General features: G+C 36.1%; 1 protein-coding gene across 1 annotated transcript; it reads left to right on the top strand.

The window, feature by feature from the left end:
- The first annotated feature begins 1,825 nt into the window (after positions 1-1,825).
- Positions 1,826-13,651, top strand: LOC103971195 (CMP-sialic acid transporter 4). Its single transcript, XM_009385156.3, has 16 exons — positions 1,826-2,147; positions 2,644-2,879; positions 3,275-3,391; positions 4,015-4,071; positions 6,137-6,214; positions 6,346-6,390; positions 7,000-7,059; positions 7,327-7,449; positions 8,077-8,154; positions 8,325-8,394; positions 11,140-11,247; positions 11,369-11,502; positions 11,583-11,659; positions 12,013-12,061; positions 12,223-12,286; positions 13,372-13,651. The coding sequence occupies exons 2-15, from the start codon at positions 2,712-2,714 to the stop codon at positions 12,271-12,273; spliced, it is 1,215 nt and encodes a 404-aa protein (XP_009383431.2). The 5' UTR covers positions 1,826-2,147; positions 2,644-2,711; the 3' UTR covers positions 12,274-12,286; positions 13,372-13,651.
- The last annotated feature ends 3,166 nt before the right edge of the window (positions 13,652-16,817 follow it).

Genomic DNA, 16,817 nt, shown 5'->3' with positions numbered 1-16,817 from the left:
GCTTGAGTGTTCACCTCCTTTCTTTTCATTGAAATCTTTGTAAAAGGGTGAACCACTTGTAAGAGGTTGTAAGAGGGGTGTAAGAAGGAGGTTGATCTTCGCCTAGTAAAGGAAGATCGTTAGTGGATGTCGGTGGCCTCGATGGAAGAGGAATCGGAGGAGTGGATGTAGGTCACGATTGACTGAACCACTATAAACTACCGTCTTCTCGGTTTGCATTTACTTTGAGCATCTTATCCTTACTGCAAACCTCCTCAATAGCTTACTGCCTTCTGCACATTTACGATCGTGTTTCAAAGTTCAGTATTTTCCGAATTGGCGTTTAGACGTAAATCGGTTTTATCGTACGAACATCATATTTCAGTTTGCACTTACATTTTAACTTTTATCATAACTGCAAACTGCCTTCATAGATTTCCTTTAACTACATCTCGCTTGATTACAAGTTAAGGAGATTTACGAATCGGCTTTTCTACCGAAATCGCTTTTATCGTACGAACACTTTTTTAATCGTACGAACTCTTAGTGCTCTTGATCCTAACAAAAAGAACTTATGAAAATATAAATAATTAAAGTTAATATATCTAAATGTTCTTATGTTTTAAAAAATAAATAAAATATTATAAAATTCTTAATATAATAAAGATAATAATTAATATTTTATGATAATTTAAACTAATTAAGATTGAATTATAATATTTTTGAATATCATTAGTATAATAAAAAAAATCTGAACCTTAATTAATTTTGTGGAGCATAAAATACTTTAAAAATACATTTTTAAATGTGTTCAATTAAAAACTCAAAAATTAAAGTTGTCTTAGGAAAAATATCTCTTAGATATTTTGAAAACGAGGAGCACTATCACATAAAAAAAAATTCAAAACTTTAAGTTTTCTCAAAAAATCACTAAAATATTTTCATAAATAAATCTTAAAAAAAAAAACTTAAGTTTACCTTTCTATATATAGTTTAAACAAAACTAATAAATATATCTTGAGGGAACAAGCATGACGTAACCTCCACAAAAAGTATCCTCTTATTTTCGACTTGAATGCGATGGATCTTTTGACCCATCACTGGATTTGCAGGTGATGAGTATGCTATTAGTGACAGTCTCGCAGATGATTAATATGCTATTAATGACAACGATCGAGATTTCCTTGTATGACTGCTTCCACGTTAATGGTAGAATTGCACAAAATACTCGAGCAAGCTCTTTAACACGATCTACATACATTGGACGTGTGGACAGACCCTCTCCACTTGTCAATTGCATCAATTCCAACCAAGAAATCTTTTGGAATCTCAAAATCTTGATTTTAGATATAATATTTTTCTTTGCTAGCCAGTTAATAAATATTATGGGTCGAATATTATAAGTTTCAACCATGCTGATAGGTCATTAAACTCTCTAGCTCATGACCATGTCTTTTTTGTTCTAAGGGTACAAGGCACTTCTCATTTTAATTTTAGTTCTTGTGTAGACTTATAAATGAACAGACCATCAGCCTGACACATCGGAAAAGGTTGGTCGCAAGGAAAGGCGGAGCATTTCCCCCCGGTTGACCATGGTCCTCCGTGACTGCAACCGCTGCGACTACTTCCACAGTGGGAAACGATGACCTCCGGAGGATAACACCGCCATTGGATCTGTAAAAGCGCTGACCGCAAGTGACCGACTTCAGCTTCTCGCACGGCTATTGGCTGCACACGGCTGGCCACAGGTGGGTCTCACTCATCCCAGTCACCCAATGGCCCGCGCGAGGCTTCGTGTCGGCCGTCGGAGACCCGAGCGAGAAGGTCTGCTCTATTCCTATCACCGATGGGCCCCACTCTATTCCTCTCGGACTGGTACGTTCGGTGGGTTAAAGTCCAAGAATATTTTGGCTCTGTCTTATAAAACGGCGGCGAAGCGACTTCCCCTTCTTTGCTGTTATTCTTCTCGGCCTTCTCTCCGCGCCCTTTGAATCTGGATCAAAGAACCCTACCCATCTCCGGATCCCGTCCGGAAATCAAGAAGGCCCCTCGACTGTGTGATTCTGGTTGTATCCGAAGGTGGTAATATTTATCGCGTTTGCTCGATTGCATTGGATCTGGTCTCAGGCTCCTTGATCCGTGGATAAATGCGATCGAAGCCGAGCTAGGTGGGCCTAGATCTGATTTGTTGGCCGGTTCTCGAATCTTTGATCGCGATTCTGCATATGGTTCTTTTCTTTATCGGCTCGGATTTGTGTCGTCGATAATAGTGGCGGGGATGCGGGTTTTTGCTGTTACTTCTTTTTTTCGATTTTCTGTTTGGTAGCTGAGAAGGAAATTCAAATGATTCTGATGTTTGATTTTGTTTGGGAGCATAAGGAAATCGCTGTTTCTCCACTGCTACGGGTAATATGGAGAAATGAGTTCCACCATTCGATTCGGGGAGTAATATGTTCTGTTCTCTGTGTTCGACCTGGAAATTTGTGAAAAAAAGAAATCATATGAGCAAGTGATATATTTGTTTGGTTAAGTAAATGTTTTTTTTGGTTTGTTGTGCTTCTAAAGGATTATTTTTTTATTTTTAATTTTCGTGTTCACTTGTTATGACTAATTTTTACCTTCTGTAATGATTGATGATTTTATTATATGCTCTCGTGGTCTCAGGTTTGCTGCTGCTGCTGCTATTGGCCGTGTAGCAGCCAAGTATTGCTTACAAAAGGTCCTCTTTTGAGATGATAAAGAACGGGATGGTAGAATGCAGCGTCTGCCACTCCAAATTTGTCTCACCAAGCCCCAGATCTGTATCAAGGGCATATGATAAGCATAGGAACCAAGTATCATCAAAATATCGTGCTCTCAACTTCCTCGTCATGGGCGATTGTATCTTGGTTGGTCTCCAGGTAATTTCGATCAATTTGTCTTCATAATCTCCAGATTTAGTTTAATTTTGGAATACATAACGGTAGAGTGCTTTCATTTTAATCTTCATGACTCGGTTAGCTTCCGTGTTTATCAAAAGATGCAATTGGATTGTAGATTCTTATCTGTTGCCTTATGGCCATTATCACTAAACACATGAATTCAAGCACTGATACATTTTCAGCTTGCGTCCTGATATGTAAATTCCCAATGTTCATAGTGCAGAGTTTCTTACACTCTATTGCATTTGCTGGTTCATTTCCAATAATATTGCACTATATAGTTGCTTCTGGTGTGTTACTTTGAATGCATTTTGACTGGCATTGCATCGATCTGTTTAATGTGACACTTGACCAGATTTTGTGATTTATTGCAGCCTATACTAGTCTATATGTCCAAGGTGGATGGGAAGTTCAAGTTTAGCCCCATCAGTGTAAATTTTTTGACAGAGGTTGCTAAAGTACTCTTTGCCATCATTATGTTATTATTCCAGGTTTGTGTAGTAACCTCATTTCTTATTAGAATTTAATTTATGAGATACTTTTCTCTAAATGGATCTTGTAAATCTCCCCTTTGAGACTGTTACCTTTCTGAAAAAAAACCTACACGAGGTTGTCTCTAGTTGCATGATCTCATGCTGCCACAAATATGGAAGTTTTTTATCAGCCATCCAAATGTTTTTTGTAAATAAAATCTTGTCTGGACTTGTGTTGTTAAGGAACCTGGACATTGATATCAGATCTAGCGGTTGGTCATAACATTTGTAAAATCTGCATAGTGAGCATAATCATTTTGAGGACTGTGCCAAGGGTTTGGATTGGTACGCAGGCAGTATCTCTACTGTTGTGAGATTGGAAGGAAGAGTGCTATGGATGCATAGCGTCATTATCCTTGAATGTGTTGAGGACCATCCATCAACCATATTGAGAGGCATTATTTAGCTTTTATTTATGTCTTTAAAATATGTTTCTTTCGAAGAAGTCCTTTGCTTTCTCTCCACATGCATAGTTTATAGATATATGATTTGAACATGTGGTAGGGATTTTGCTCTTTCTGTTGTGAAGCTTTATATGGCTAGTAGATGGTTTGTTATTTGTTCTATTCATCACTTTACAGGCTAGAAGGCAGAAAGTTGGAGAAAAACCCCTTCTGTCAATTTCCACATTTGTACAGGTAATGCCTCTGCATGATCGAAATTGATGTTATGATCAAGTTTTATATAGTTCATATTTTCTCTTTTGAACTTTTGTTGTGGTCATTCTATTTATGTGAACATTTTTTATTTTGTAGCATCATGTTATCCATTTTTCAGTAGTTATTATATTCTTTGATAAAATTTATAGCTATGCTGCTTTCCTATATAAAGTTTGTTAGAGACAAGTAAAACAATTATTTCTTTATATAGGGTTTTAATAATTTTTAACTTCCTTAGAAGAAAGAAAAACTAAATAAATATTGAAGAGTAATATGGCTCAGTATATTTGGTAATTTCTTGGGGCTTGTTGTCTATAACTTTCCCAAAACTCTTTCCTGAGCTGTATCTTTTGGCAAAGTATTTCTTGATCTATAGTATTTGCCAGGTGGACTGGAGTGCTCTAGTAAATGCCTACCAGATGATTAATAGATCATTGTGGATTGCATTTTTTTTTTTATCGTGCATTGCATTTAACTGAGAAGAAACTGCATATGTGATGCAGTTGTTATTCAGTCTCGCAACAGAAATTTTCCACTGTCCTTGAAAGTCTCCTGTCACTAACTGGGATAACATTTTAGGCTAACAGAAGGTGCTTCCTTTCTGCGTACTTCATGTGCCACATCAGTGGGCTTGAATTTGAGCTTATGCATCCTTGGCAGTCTTTCACACTGCTCATTGCTGACCTTCCTCTCAATTTTCTTGTCCCTTCACTCCCTTTCTTCTACCATATAACAGAAAGCTATAAGTGTTCAACTTTTGAAGTAGACTCCTGCAAAGGTATCTTTTTTCAAGGAAATGCTACCTGCATTGCACTTAGCCACCAAATGATGTGTCCGAAGTGCCTTAGCTAATGGAACAGGTCCATGTGTTAGGATGAGTATGGATCCAGATATTTCATTTTTTATTCACTAATTTTTGTATGCAGAGGTGAAACATATTTGTGTTGGGTATAGACAGGTAAAATCAAGGTTTGAAATATCGTACCGTACCGGCATTTCGACATTCGTTCGGTTCGGTACGATACTGTATACTAAGCGGTATACCGTTCAGTATATATATATATATATATATATATATATATATGTATGTATGTATATATATATGTATATATATGTATATATGTATATATATATATATATATATATATATATATATATTCCTTCTCCCTCACGGGCGTCGTCACCTTAAAAAATATATATATAAATATATATATACATATATATATACATATATATCGTTAGTTAACGGGCGGTCCGTGTACCGATCAGCTGACGGATCGATACATACCGCCCATACCGAGCGGTATTATTCGAAACTGTATACCTTGGGTAAAATAGTAATCACTTTTTAAATATTACAGTTTATCAGTTGTATTTTTTAAATTTGTATAAAATCAACTTGGAATCCTAAGGTTGTGTTTGATCTTCTACAACTTTTTACACAACATATCTATTTCCATAATTGTGTATCAATTTCTCCTTATTTTATATTTGTTGGTGTGAGTATCAATGTTGGAGAGGATGTTTAAGAAAGCGTGAAAGAATAGTGATAAATCTGTAGTTAACTTTTTATTCAAATTAATCATTTTATATGCTTGTAAAAAATTGTAGTGAAATAATATTTAAGTTGGAGCATCTATAGATCCTTCATTCTTTGTGCATTGGTTTCAATACCAGGAGTAAGAAAAAGTGGGGAAGGTTGATGACTTGTACTCTTTTATTGTTCAACATTGAGTTTAGATTCTATACTCATGAGAGCTGTCAAGGAATGTAATTCATTGCTTCTGCTTGCCTATAATTGAAACTTCCAGTTATGCAGAGAGTATCCAAGAAGATGTCTTATTACTGAAGGTGTTGCATGCTGAATATCATTTCTTATATGTTCTTGCTTGCTTTATCTGTTGTTCTTTTTCTGCTCTGTTCTCCTTTATGTTCAGAGCTACTGCATATTCATTAAATTCATAAGATCATTATCAAATTCTTGTCTTTCTACATGATATGCTCATGCTATGATTTGATTTGGAGATTGTGCCACATTTTACAGGCAGCTCGGAATAATGTGCTTCTAGCTGTTCCTGCTCTTCTATATGCAATTAACAACTACCTAAAGTTTATCATGCAGGTATATATCTAGCTTTGTACATTTTGACAAAATTATAACCTACAATTGCCTATGTTTGCTTGTTCTATTGCTAGATTGGAGTGCTTCATATGCTTATGATTGTCTATTTATTAATTTCACTCTCTTTGCAGTTATACTTTAATCCTGCAACTGTGAAAATGTTGAGCAACCTGAAGGTATTGCTTCTATATAAATGTTTAGGCTTTACACTAAGTGATTCTAAACCATTTATATCAAAGTAGTTTTTTTAGTGAAGCACTGCTGGAATGATAAGTATTGATTATTGACATTAAATAGAGATAGAGGACATGTTCTCAAAGGAGTTCTCTTTATGTATTTTATATGACGATTTTACAGTGATTTTCCAAGTTGATTTACAGATTTTGGTTGGTAAAACAAGGATAAAAATGTCATATTATTGATACAAATCTCTATGCTCACAAATATATTTGATAGACATGAACATTGTTGACTAGCTCTAAGGACTTTATAAAGCGGAATAGTATATGGTTGTATCTGGTTATATATATGACAGAACAAATGTATTTCTGCAAATTATAATTTTCAGCTAGCTCTCTTTCACATACTGTTGTGTACGATGAATTAAGTTGCTTATTCTTTTATTAACCTATTTAATATTTTTCAATGACTTGATCTTTTATGCTGTGATGATGTATCATATCCTCTTCCATCATTTTCTAGGCTTGTTCATACAAGATTGTGAGAACTGAATTTTATTGAAGCAAATCACTGATAGAGTGTTGCATTTATGCAAATTCTTGTAGGTTTTGGTGATTGCTGTCCTTTTAAAGATCGTAATGCGAAGACGATTTTCCATAATTCAAGTAAGTGTCGATTCTGGAATGAGTTGCAATTCATGTGTTATGTACTTTTATGGATGAAAACTAGAAATGTCTTCTGTCATCGTAGAAGGAATTTTCAATGTGAAATATGATATGATACTGCTGTCAGTGCTTGATACCAGATGATCTTGTGGGGAGCTTAACCATGAGTCATATAACTCGTTGACGATTGTAATATCATGCATTTGAGCTATAATTATTTGATATTGTCGTTTAAGTTTCTCATTTATTCTTTTTGTTGATGGGCAGTGGGAGGCTCTTGCACTTTTGCTAATCGGGATAAGCATTAATCAGCTTCGATCACTGCCTGAGGGTTCCACTGCATTGGGTCTTCCTATTACAATGATTGCTTATGTCTATACATTAGTTTTTGTAAGTTTTGTCACTGACACTTATATTCTTTATTTTGTATTGTTTCTTTCAGAGTTTTGCAATAAATCAATTTTTGCTTGTTTCCTCTAATTAGATGGTAATTTTTTTGGGGGAATTTTTCATTTTTTAATAATTGATTGTTGATAATTCATGTCATTTTGATCAGAGCACTTCAGTAATGTTATATTCGTCAATTTACTATATCTTGTTTTTGCATGATATTCAGTTTGAGAGTAGAACTCTAATAATTTGGGTTATGTGAACATCTTAAAGTACAACCGCAAACCATGTCTTGCTATATGATTTTTAAGTTGTTAGTTCCTTTTTTTTAATCTGCAGGAATGTCAAACAAGTTAAGATGTGAACTTTTGAGCATATGACAAATTCCAGATATGATCCCACGTGGAATTTTAGTGTCGGTGTATCATATTAGTCCATCTAGTAGTTAATATTACCTCATGAAATTTTTCTTAGACAAGGTAAAGGATGAATAACTTGTTATATTATGTTTTGAATGAGTAGCTATCTAGGTGATTGGTGAAACCTGGATGTATGAAGATTCCTATTTGTATAGCTTATATAATCTTGCTCTGTCCTAAATACTCACATTGTATCCTGAAATTGCAGGTTACTGTTCCATCAATGGCTTCTGTTTACAATGAATATGCTTTAAAAAGTCAATTTGAGACAAGTATCTACCTTCAGGTGACTCTTTACAATTGAATGTAGTCTTGCTGATCTCATTTTCAGTAAATGAGTAGCTTAAGGAGGATTGTCATATTGCCTTTAGCATATGTTTTCTCTCTGCAAGTTTACTTGCATAATATTATGCTTATTTGAAGGCCATATTTTCATTTTATAACTCATTTTTGCAGAACTTGTTTTTATATGGTTATGGAGCAATATTCAACTTTTTGGGCATTGTTGGGACTGCCATTTTCAAAGGTGCATATTTTTAGTATTGCTGCTTGAAACGTATGCTTAATATATGACAGTCTATAGACTCTATACACAGAGTTGGTATGCTATTTCTGATCAGTGCTTTAAATTACTTGAACAGACTACTTGTGATGACATTAGTTTGGTCCTTGCTGCGCTAGTGTATTCTTTGGATTTGAATTGAGATATATAGTTCCTGTACAGGTCATGCTAACAAAGTTTATGTGCTTTGTTGTTCCAGTTCATTACAGCGTTTCTTGGACAACTTGGTTCTCCCCTGTTTTCTTTCCCTTCTTATGTTTTTTTTTACATTAAAGACGATCGTAATAACACAACTTCTAGCCTGGCATGCTAAAAAAGAAATGGCATCATCTGAGGTTTGGAGAAAGAAGAAAGCTGGAGCTTGAAAGTGATAAATCCCTGAGATTGGAAATCCATCATATTTTTTTAAAGCTATATCTTTGAATAAAAAACATAAGAAGATTGAAGAACTTAACCAGAAACTTCTTGGCAATATGCTATACCAGGTTAACAACCATCAAAATTTCAAGCACTAAAGGAATCTTCTCTGTAGAAGTTTCAGCTACTTCAATGGAGTATTTACTAGGAATAGCAAGTAAATATTTTTACAAACGGATGTTTTGTGCTGAGTTTCTCTACTTCTGATGTTAAATATCTCTAGATCTTTTGTCATTACTCATTATAGGCTCGCATAAAACAAGTTAAGTCTGATAGTTCAAAAGGAATATAGCTAGCCATAAATCAAAAGGTTGTGATAGGTATTATTTTGCAGAGCACCATTCCTTGCAAAGGCACAAATTAGATGAAGAATCTGAAGGGGAACAAGTTGTGACGTTATTGCGTAGGTCAACTAGTTAAGGAACTAAATGAAATGTGGATAGATCATCTTTCTCTGAACTGAGAGAGAACCTTGGTACAAAGAGTGATCAGTATTTGAGTTACAGAAACAATCTTTCCAATTGTAGGGTAAGGGCTGTGTGCACTGGGTTTACCTTGAGCTATGAAGTTTCTCTATATTTTCTTTGTATAATCATGCCAATGCAAAAGGGGCTAATATAGATGAATAAACAAGAAAAGAGAGTCCCTTTCCTTTTTTTCTTTTTTCATTTTTTGCCGAGATAGCACTTAAGTGGTAATTGAAGTTTTTGGTGACACTTTTGATGTGTAGTTGTGTACATTGTCCTTCCCCGGGCTTCATTGACGCGAGCATCTTGGGTTTCCCTTTTGGATTTTTAGGACTCTGAAGAACCTTTATGACTTTTCTATACGATAATGCTAAAGCAAAAAGGGCAAGCTTATGTGAATTGACAAAGAAAAGATGAGAGTTCCATTCCATTCTTTTTCTTTTTTTCTGTTTTGCTGATAGAGTACTTAAGATGTAAGCAAAGCTTTGGGTGCCACTTATGATGCATGCACTAATGGGAAATTTTATGATTTGCCCCACTGAAAATTCTGCAATACAATCTTTGTGACATTGGTGTAGGATCCAGATGTCAATAGAAACTTTCCAGGCATTGGCATAAAAAAATCTTAGAGACTTGATTGACCGTTTGGTGATTTTGTTTAAGCCATAAATATTTCACCAGCTGCTTGTTTTCCTGTAAAAGCTGCAACTTTATGCTTGTTCTTATATTGAATTATTTGCATCTACACATTAAGGCTCAATTTATGGGGGCTTTGAAGGTTTACTCCCTGGATTTGTAATTTCTATAGTACTTATTTTGTCTTGGATTTATGATCAGAGATCTACCCTCTCATCATTCCTCTTTGGTCTTCAACCACTTATATACCCTTCAGTCAATGCATCTCCTTCTCGCATATTTGTATGCTTATGTCTAAAAGATCCTAAAAGCACGGAAAAATGCACATCATGGTTTCACGTTTCAACTTTCAAATACCATTTGGTATGTACTGTATGGACGATTAATTATAGGTCCGAGCAAGGACCAGTAACGAAGCATATGGTTGAGTACTGGTCAGTGCAGGTGATATTGGATGGTACTGACTAGTCTACTGCCTGGTATTCGGATACCATACTACTATAGTAAATTACTGAAACCAGTACCAAGTCTGAGATTTAAATTCTTGATGTAGTAATATTATGGTGTACTGTAGTACTTGAATTAGTTTTAACCCAATATGCCATCACACACAAGTAACTTGATTGTATCAAACGCCAACACTTGTGTATTCATATAAGCATGGCACCTCCTGTCTGGAGTTGTACTGAATCTCGCTGCAATCATGTCCAAGACTCCAAATGGCCTTATGCATAGACACGTACAGATAAATTGAAATAAATACTTTGAAGATACTTATGGTTCACTTCATATTTATGTTATATTTGTTATTATCAACTTTTCCTTATAATTCAGAGTCACAGACATACAGGTTTGTGTCTGTTACTACATGTACTTTTTTTTGTTCGATTAATTCTCCTAACTCAGTCCTGTTCATGTTTTCTCTCTATTACATATACATGTGCACCTTTGTTCATGACACATACAATTGCATATAGATGTATTATATGGACCAAAACAGCCTATTTAGTCAATCAGTAATAGATATTAGTGATTTTGTGTCGTCATTTTATCTGATGGTTTTGTTGATTGTTTATGGTGATGTATATGACTATATGTTTTAAGGTCTGTGCATACTCTCTGCAGTTTCTGATGCCCTTTACTGGAGATAATAATTATTCTTTGATTTCATATTCTCAAACTTTGACAGGACCTGGTAGCTTCAATATTCTTGAAGGGCATTCAAAAGCTACAATGTTTCTGATTTGCAACAATGCAGCACAGGGCATACTTTCATCGTTCTTTTTCAAATATGCTGGTAAATTGGAACAAATGCTGTGTTTCTTGTGTTGCTTACCAATGACTGAACACCCTTATTTCTCTTTCCCAAATATTTTGGGGCTTTTTTGTTTTATAATCTTAATCCTATGTTCTTGCAGACACAATCTTGAAAAAATATTCATCCACCGTTGCTACAATTTTTACTGGCATCGCGTCTGCTGCTTTATTTGGTCATACATTGACCGTGAACTTTATCTTGGGGATCTCCATAGTCTTTATATCTATGCACCAGGTATTTGCCAAATGTGTCTTAAGAATTAAGATTATTGCAGCCATTCATTTCCTTGACAACCTTGACATTTTTTCTCTCAGTTCTTCTCCCCCATGGCCAAAGTCAAAGATGAGACACAAGTTGGAAAATTAGAAATGATAGAAGCTCAACATCCAAGGTGCATCCTTCCGTTTTTTATCTTTTTTTAGAATAATGTTCACCTTAGCAGCAGTTTAATCTAAGAGGGTTCCATTGATCACTTCTTTAAGTACTTTCGATATTTCCCTTTTTCTTTTTAATGTGTTAAGGGATGTCCTGCTCAGTAATGGTCGTAATGCAAGTGATTAACAAGTTGGCCTACCCACTAAGTTGTTTTGGGAAATAATACTTTATATTGAATTCGAGTTAGTCTCAGATTTTGAATTTCTTTTTAAAAGAGAAATCCTGGATGCCAAATGTACTACATCTTTTAGATTGCCTTTATCTGAATAGGATGTTATTCGCTTGAAATTCGTTTGTCTCCACTTTCAGGTCGAAGGATGCTTCTTTCATAAACATGACTGCTGGTGCTGCTGAAGATGTAAGACAATCATGCGCCCATATATATATGTGTGTATATATATATATATATATATATATATATATATATATATATATATATATATATATATATATATATATCCACTTAGTTGTTAATTATAAATTAGAATATCCTTGCACATCATATTTTCTTCCTTTCAGGTAAATCATCGCACTGGACATGATGAGAGACAATCACTTTTGCCTATCTGATGTTATATTTTAGGTATCACTTCAATCCTCAAGAACTTTCGAACTTGGTGCTTTGTCGATAACTAAGATGCTTTATACTGAATCTACAATCTTTCCATGGACTCCTAGAAATTTTTAATTTTTTTTTCATTCTTCTTGGATCATTTTTTTAATTATATCATATTGACATTTACATGATTACTGGTCTTTAGGTTTCTAAGCATGTCATATGTGTGATCAGTAAGATGAAGATGCATATTAGTGAGATAATCAAATTATTTTGATAAATTTATGTTCCATTCATGCAAATTATTCATCTTATCTTAAAAGAAAGATTGTACAAGTTCATACTCTGAACAAATATTCATGTAGGAACATATGTGTAGCATATATATTGTATCACTTGGGATTTCAATATATATCTTGTACTTGTAAAGGCTGGTTGATTTGACAAATGACTATTTTTCTTCACATGCTTTTAGAATCGCACTTCAAGAGTTAGGGTATGCTTAAATGCTAATTTTTCAAGAATGCTAATAGTATGAAGCTTCGGTTATGTGTTGGCTAACTCAAAAAGTGACAAGATTACATCATCCTACTGCCTAGGCTTTAATCCAAATCCATTGCTTGGATTACTTAGGCTATTTGACGACTAACATGGAAACAATGAAAGGAGGAAGAAATCAGAGGTCTTAACATTTTCACAATAAACGGAATGAGTTTGCTAGCCGGAAATGGATGGAAAGCTTTTTTGCAACAAACTCTTAGTTTATGTGCATGGCTAAGGACCTCAGTTTACATGCCAGTCTTTAGAAGTATCACTGTCAGGGAGCATATACATCTTGTTACTTGAGTATTCTCCTAACCATACTGTATACAGAAGCATCGTTTATTCATGACTATCTGGATTGAAAATATCACACTAGTAACATATAATATGATGGCTATATGAAACTGCACTTCTTTGCATTTAGGCGGAGAATACCTTCATTGGTGAGACATGTAAAGCACCTTATAGCTAAGCCATTTACATTTTTGCAACCGTCTTTAGTACCTAGATTAAATTCAGAACTGATCATGATTGTAGCATTTTTATTTGGCAATGGATTACTACCGCAGGTATACTGTGGAGGGGTTCTTTTTATTGACCTAGAATGCAGCTGAGCCACCAACTGGAGGCAATAATCATTAGCAAAGTATAAAACAGAGAAGGAAATATAGTCTTTATTTTGGCATGCCACGGATAAGCTTGTTTCTTCACACTCGGCTTCATCTGCGAGAGAAAGAACAAAGGTAGCCACCATAGTCTAAAAGTGTAGGGATAAAATGAATAAAAAATGAACAGGTGGATCCTTTTTAACATTCAAGAACTAGATTTTCCTAACAAAGGTTTTCTCTCTCTCTCTCTCTCTCTCTCTCTCTCTCTCTCTCTCTCTCTCTCTCTCTCTTTGTATTACATTATTCAGGCATCCTCATATATATTGTCCTTTCAAAACTTGGAAAGCATGTTTTCCTATTCTTTCAATTGATTAATTATTCTTTTTTATGTCAATACCTATGTTTGCTCATTCACATTTTTCTTTCAGTAAAGTCATCCATAGAAATTAACAGTCTTAATGACACTTGACAAGTTTGGCTTTGTTGTAACAAATCATGTTGTGAATTTGCATTTGCTATGGAGGAAGAAAAATCACTCCATAGACAGATCTCAAAGTGGGAGCGTCATGTTCTTATAGTGCTACAAATTGTTGGTACATGAAACATCTAAAAGAACAATCTTTTATATGGGGGAAGAGAGCGTTTTCGAAGAACTTTTTAATATTCCAATCAATAACAAGCTTTTCTCAATATTATTACACGTCCGAAAGAAAAAGAAGATTCCCTGATGTTACCAAAAATAAAGAAGAATATCTCGAACAACAGTAATAGGAACCTAAAACAATTGAATGCAATATAAAGCTTCATCGAGAAGGCCACTACGAACATGAAATCGATCATAAGTCGAAAGAACATATACATTTTTCCCATTTTATGTTACATATACATATACTCGAAAATTCAGTAAAATATACATTTCCCCCTTCAACTTTGTGGGATCCAAATCCTGGGAGAAATAAACTCTCTCAACATAGACACCGAATGAACAGTTTTCATGAGCAGGGTGGCTATCTTAGAACACACTTGTGTCTGAGGCAAATTTAAGACACTGGTTTCCTTGGTCAATTTAAAGCTTAAGCTATAGCTTAGAACAGAAGCTGTGAGCAACTCCCGTTGAAGAAGAAACCATTTGTTTAAGAGCAGTGTTGACAGGTGAAGAAGGCACAGCAAATGAAGGTAAGCTTCGAAGGAAACTACTTCCATGAGTGCAAGTTGTAACACAGCTTGAGACAAGATAAGATGATGAGCCTTCCAAAATAAATTTTGTTACCTTCAAATGATCTTATGTTTTTGCTTCAGAGATGGTATGCACTTGTGCAGCATATCAAACGTTGTCAGGTTATCTGCATTCATTCCAGAATGATATATGTTTACTCTGTCATCCCGAAATGATGTCTTCCACCTCAGGTCATTCGCTCTGTGACATGATTCCGAGCACACCGGAGGAGGAGGATGTGAAATGATATCCGATGGTGAAGACAAGATGGTTCTACTTGATATTTGCTTGTTCTTGGGAGCTTTAGGACACAAGCAAACATGAGTGCAGGCCTCGGGGTCCTTTCGTGCCTCGTTTGCGCTTCAGGCAATGAGAGATGCCTGCTGATCCCCCCCACCCCCTACTTTGTTTAGGCCATGCACACCATGGGAGGGACCTTGATGGAGGCAGCCTTGGATCTGTCATGACTTTGTCTCACTGCTGAAGTTGATGGACCATGGTGACAGCCTCCAGAACCATTTGGAAGAGCATGACAAGTGTACTTGATGGAGGTGCCTTGCAAGATTGGCTAATGCAGGTCACCCTAATAATGAAGTGCATGAACTTGGACTTCTGCCATGGCTAAGCCCCTCGAGCTACTGCGTCGCCTACGAGGTTAGACTCTGAGTTGATAATGGCATAGGAATATAAGCCTTCGGGGGGAGATGACTCATGTGGATGTCAATTTCTTGGAAGCTCCAAACGAGGGAGGCACATGGCCTCCTACACCATAGGCTTTGGCTGGACGACAGCAGCAAGAGGAAGAACCACCAGTCCGGTGAGAGGTTGGCACCTCCGACCACAACTCTACTAGTTTCGACCTCAGTCACAAGTACAGGAATTTATGTGATCTCGTAGTTCGTAGCTTGCCATTCTCCAGCTTAGATTACTTGTTCTTCTCGCAGAACTCGCCGAGCTCGCATTGGTCATCCATGGAACCTTGCACGCTCGAAGACCAATCAACAACCTGAGCAGAAGACGCATCGATCGTGGTTCTTACTCTATGTTTCGAATGCCACATGAGATCTTGTTCGTATTTGTGCGCAGCTGTTTGACTCGTTGCGAGGGCGTATCACATCGAACGTGCAGCGAGCGAGCGAGAGAGAGAGAGTGCACGTGAGTCTCTGGGGATCCGATGCGATGGGATTAGCCTCGGCAGGATGGCTCGGAGCAGTGGCTCTCTCCCATGTTTCATAGGAATTAAGATGCCATTAGGATGCACATTTGGTTGACTTTTGGTGAATCCAAACCAGTGAGTCGTTGACTTGTTGTATGTGTTGGGGCAATGAGCACGTTATGATGCAGTTCCATGGTGAGCTACTGATTCCAATGACCATTGCAGAGTGGCAGCCTCCTTTCCCCTCTTCCTAACTCAAATTTGGAGAGAGAGAGAGACAATCGAGCATTATATGTATAGATTACGGTTGATAAGCCAATGTACATTTGAGAGAGAGAGAGAGAGAGAGAGGGTGTAGCGAGATCCACGTGGTGGTATTTGGCTCGGCTCGGCTGAGGCTTTTGGCTTGGCTCGGGGATTCAACTGCCGACGGCTTTTGGGGCAGTTTTGGAAAGGTTGACTCCCGCAGAATCCAAACTCACATGCCGTCCACGTTTGCTCTTGGTCTTAATTTGAAGTCACTCTTTGACTCCGACTGCACACCGCAATTCTTCTTTTTACTCATTTTCGATTGCGATAACGTTGGGATGAATTATCGGGAAAAAAAAACACAGAGCATCGTATTTCAGTATTTTTGCCTTATAACGAACGCCTTTATTTTATAAAATAATGGTACTACTATTTTATTTTCCCTCTTCTCTCTATAATAATAATAATACTTTTGATAGGTAGACTTTCTCCTAACATGATAGCATATGTCATCTCGACCGGTCTCAAACATTAGTCAATGCGCTGTGGGAGTCGAGAGTTATAATATATATATATATATATATATATATATATATATATATATATATATATATATATATATATGATCAAGTAGATTGATAGAGATAGAAAGAGAGAGAGAAAGTTATAACTGATGTCTTAGTGGAATCATGAGGTGGAGTCAGAAAAAATGTGGTGTCAGACTCTTAGTTGATATCTCCTTCTAATTCTTGTTGACATTTTAGTAGACTCGATGGCCGGTAAATA

This window comes from Musa acuminata, chromosome BXJ3-11 (assembly GCF_036884655.1).
Source record: "Musa acuminata AAA Group cultivar baxijiao chromosome BXJ3-11, Cavendish_Baxijiao_AAA, whole genome shotgun sequence".
In the NCBI taxonomy this organism is placed as follows: domain Eukaryota; kingdom Viridiplantae; phylum Streptophyta; class Magnoliopsida; order Zingiberales; family Musaceae; genus Musa; species Musa acuminata.
This window is presented reverse-complemented; position numbering and strand designations above follow the sequence as displayed.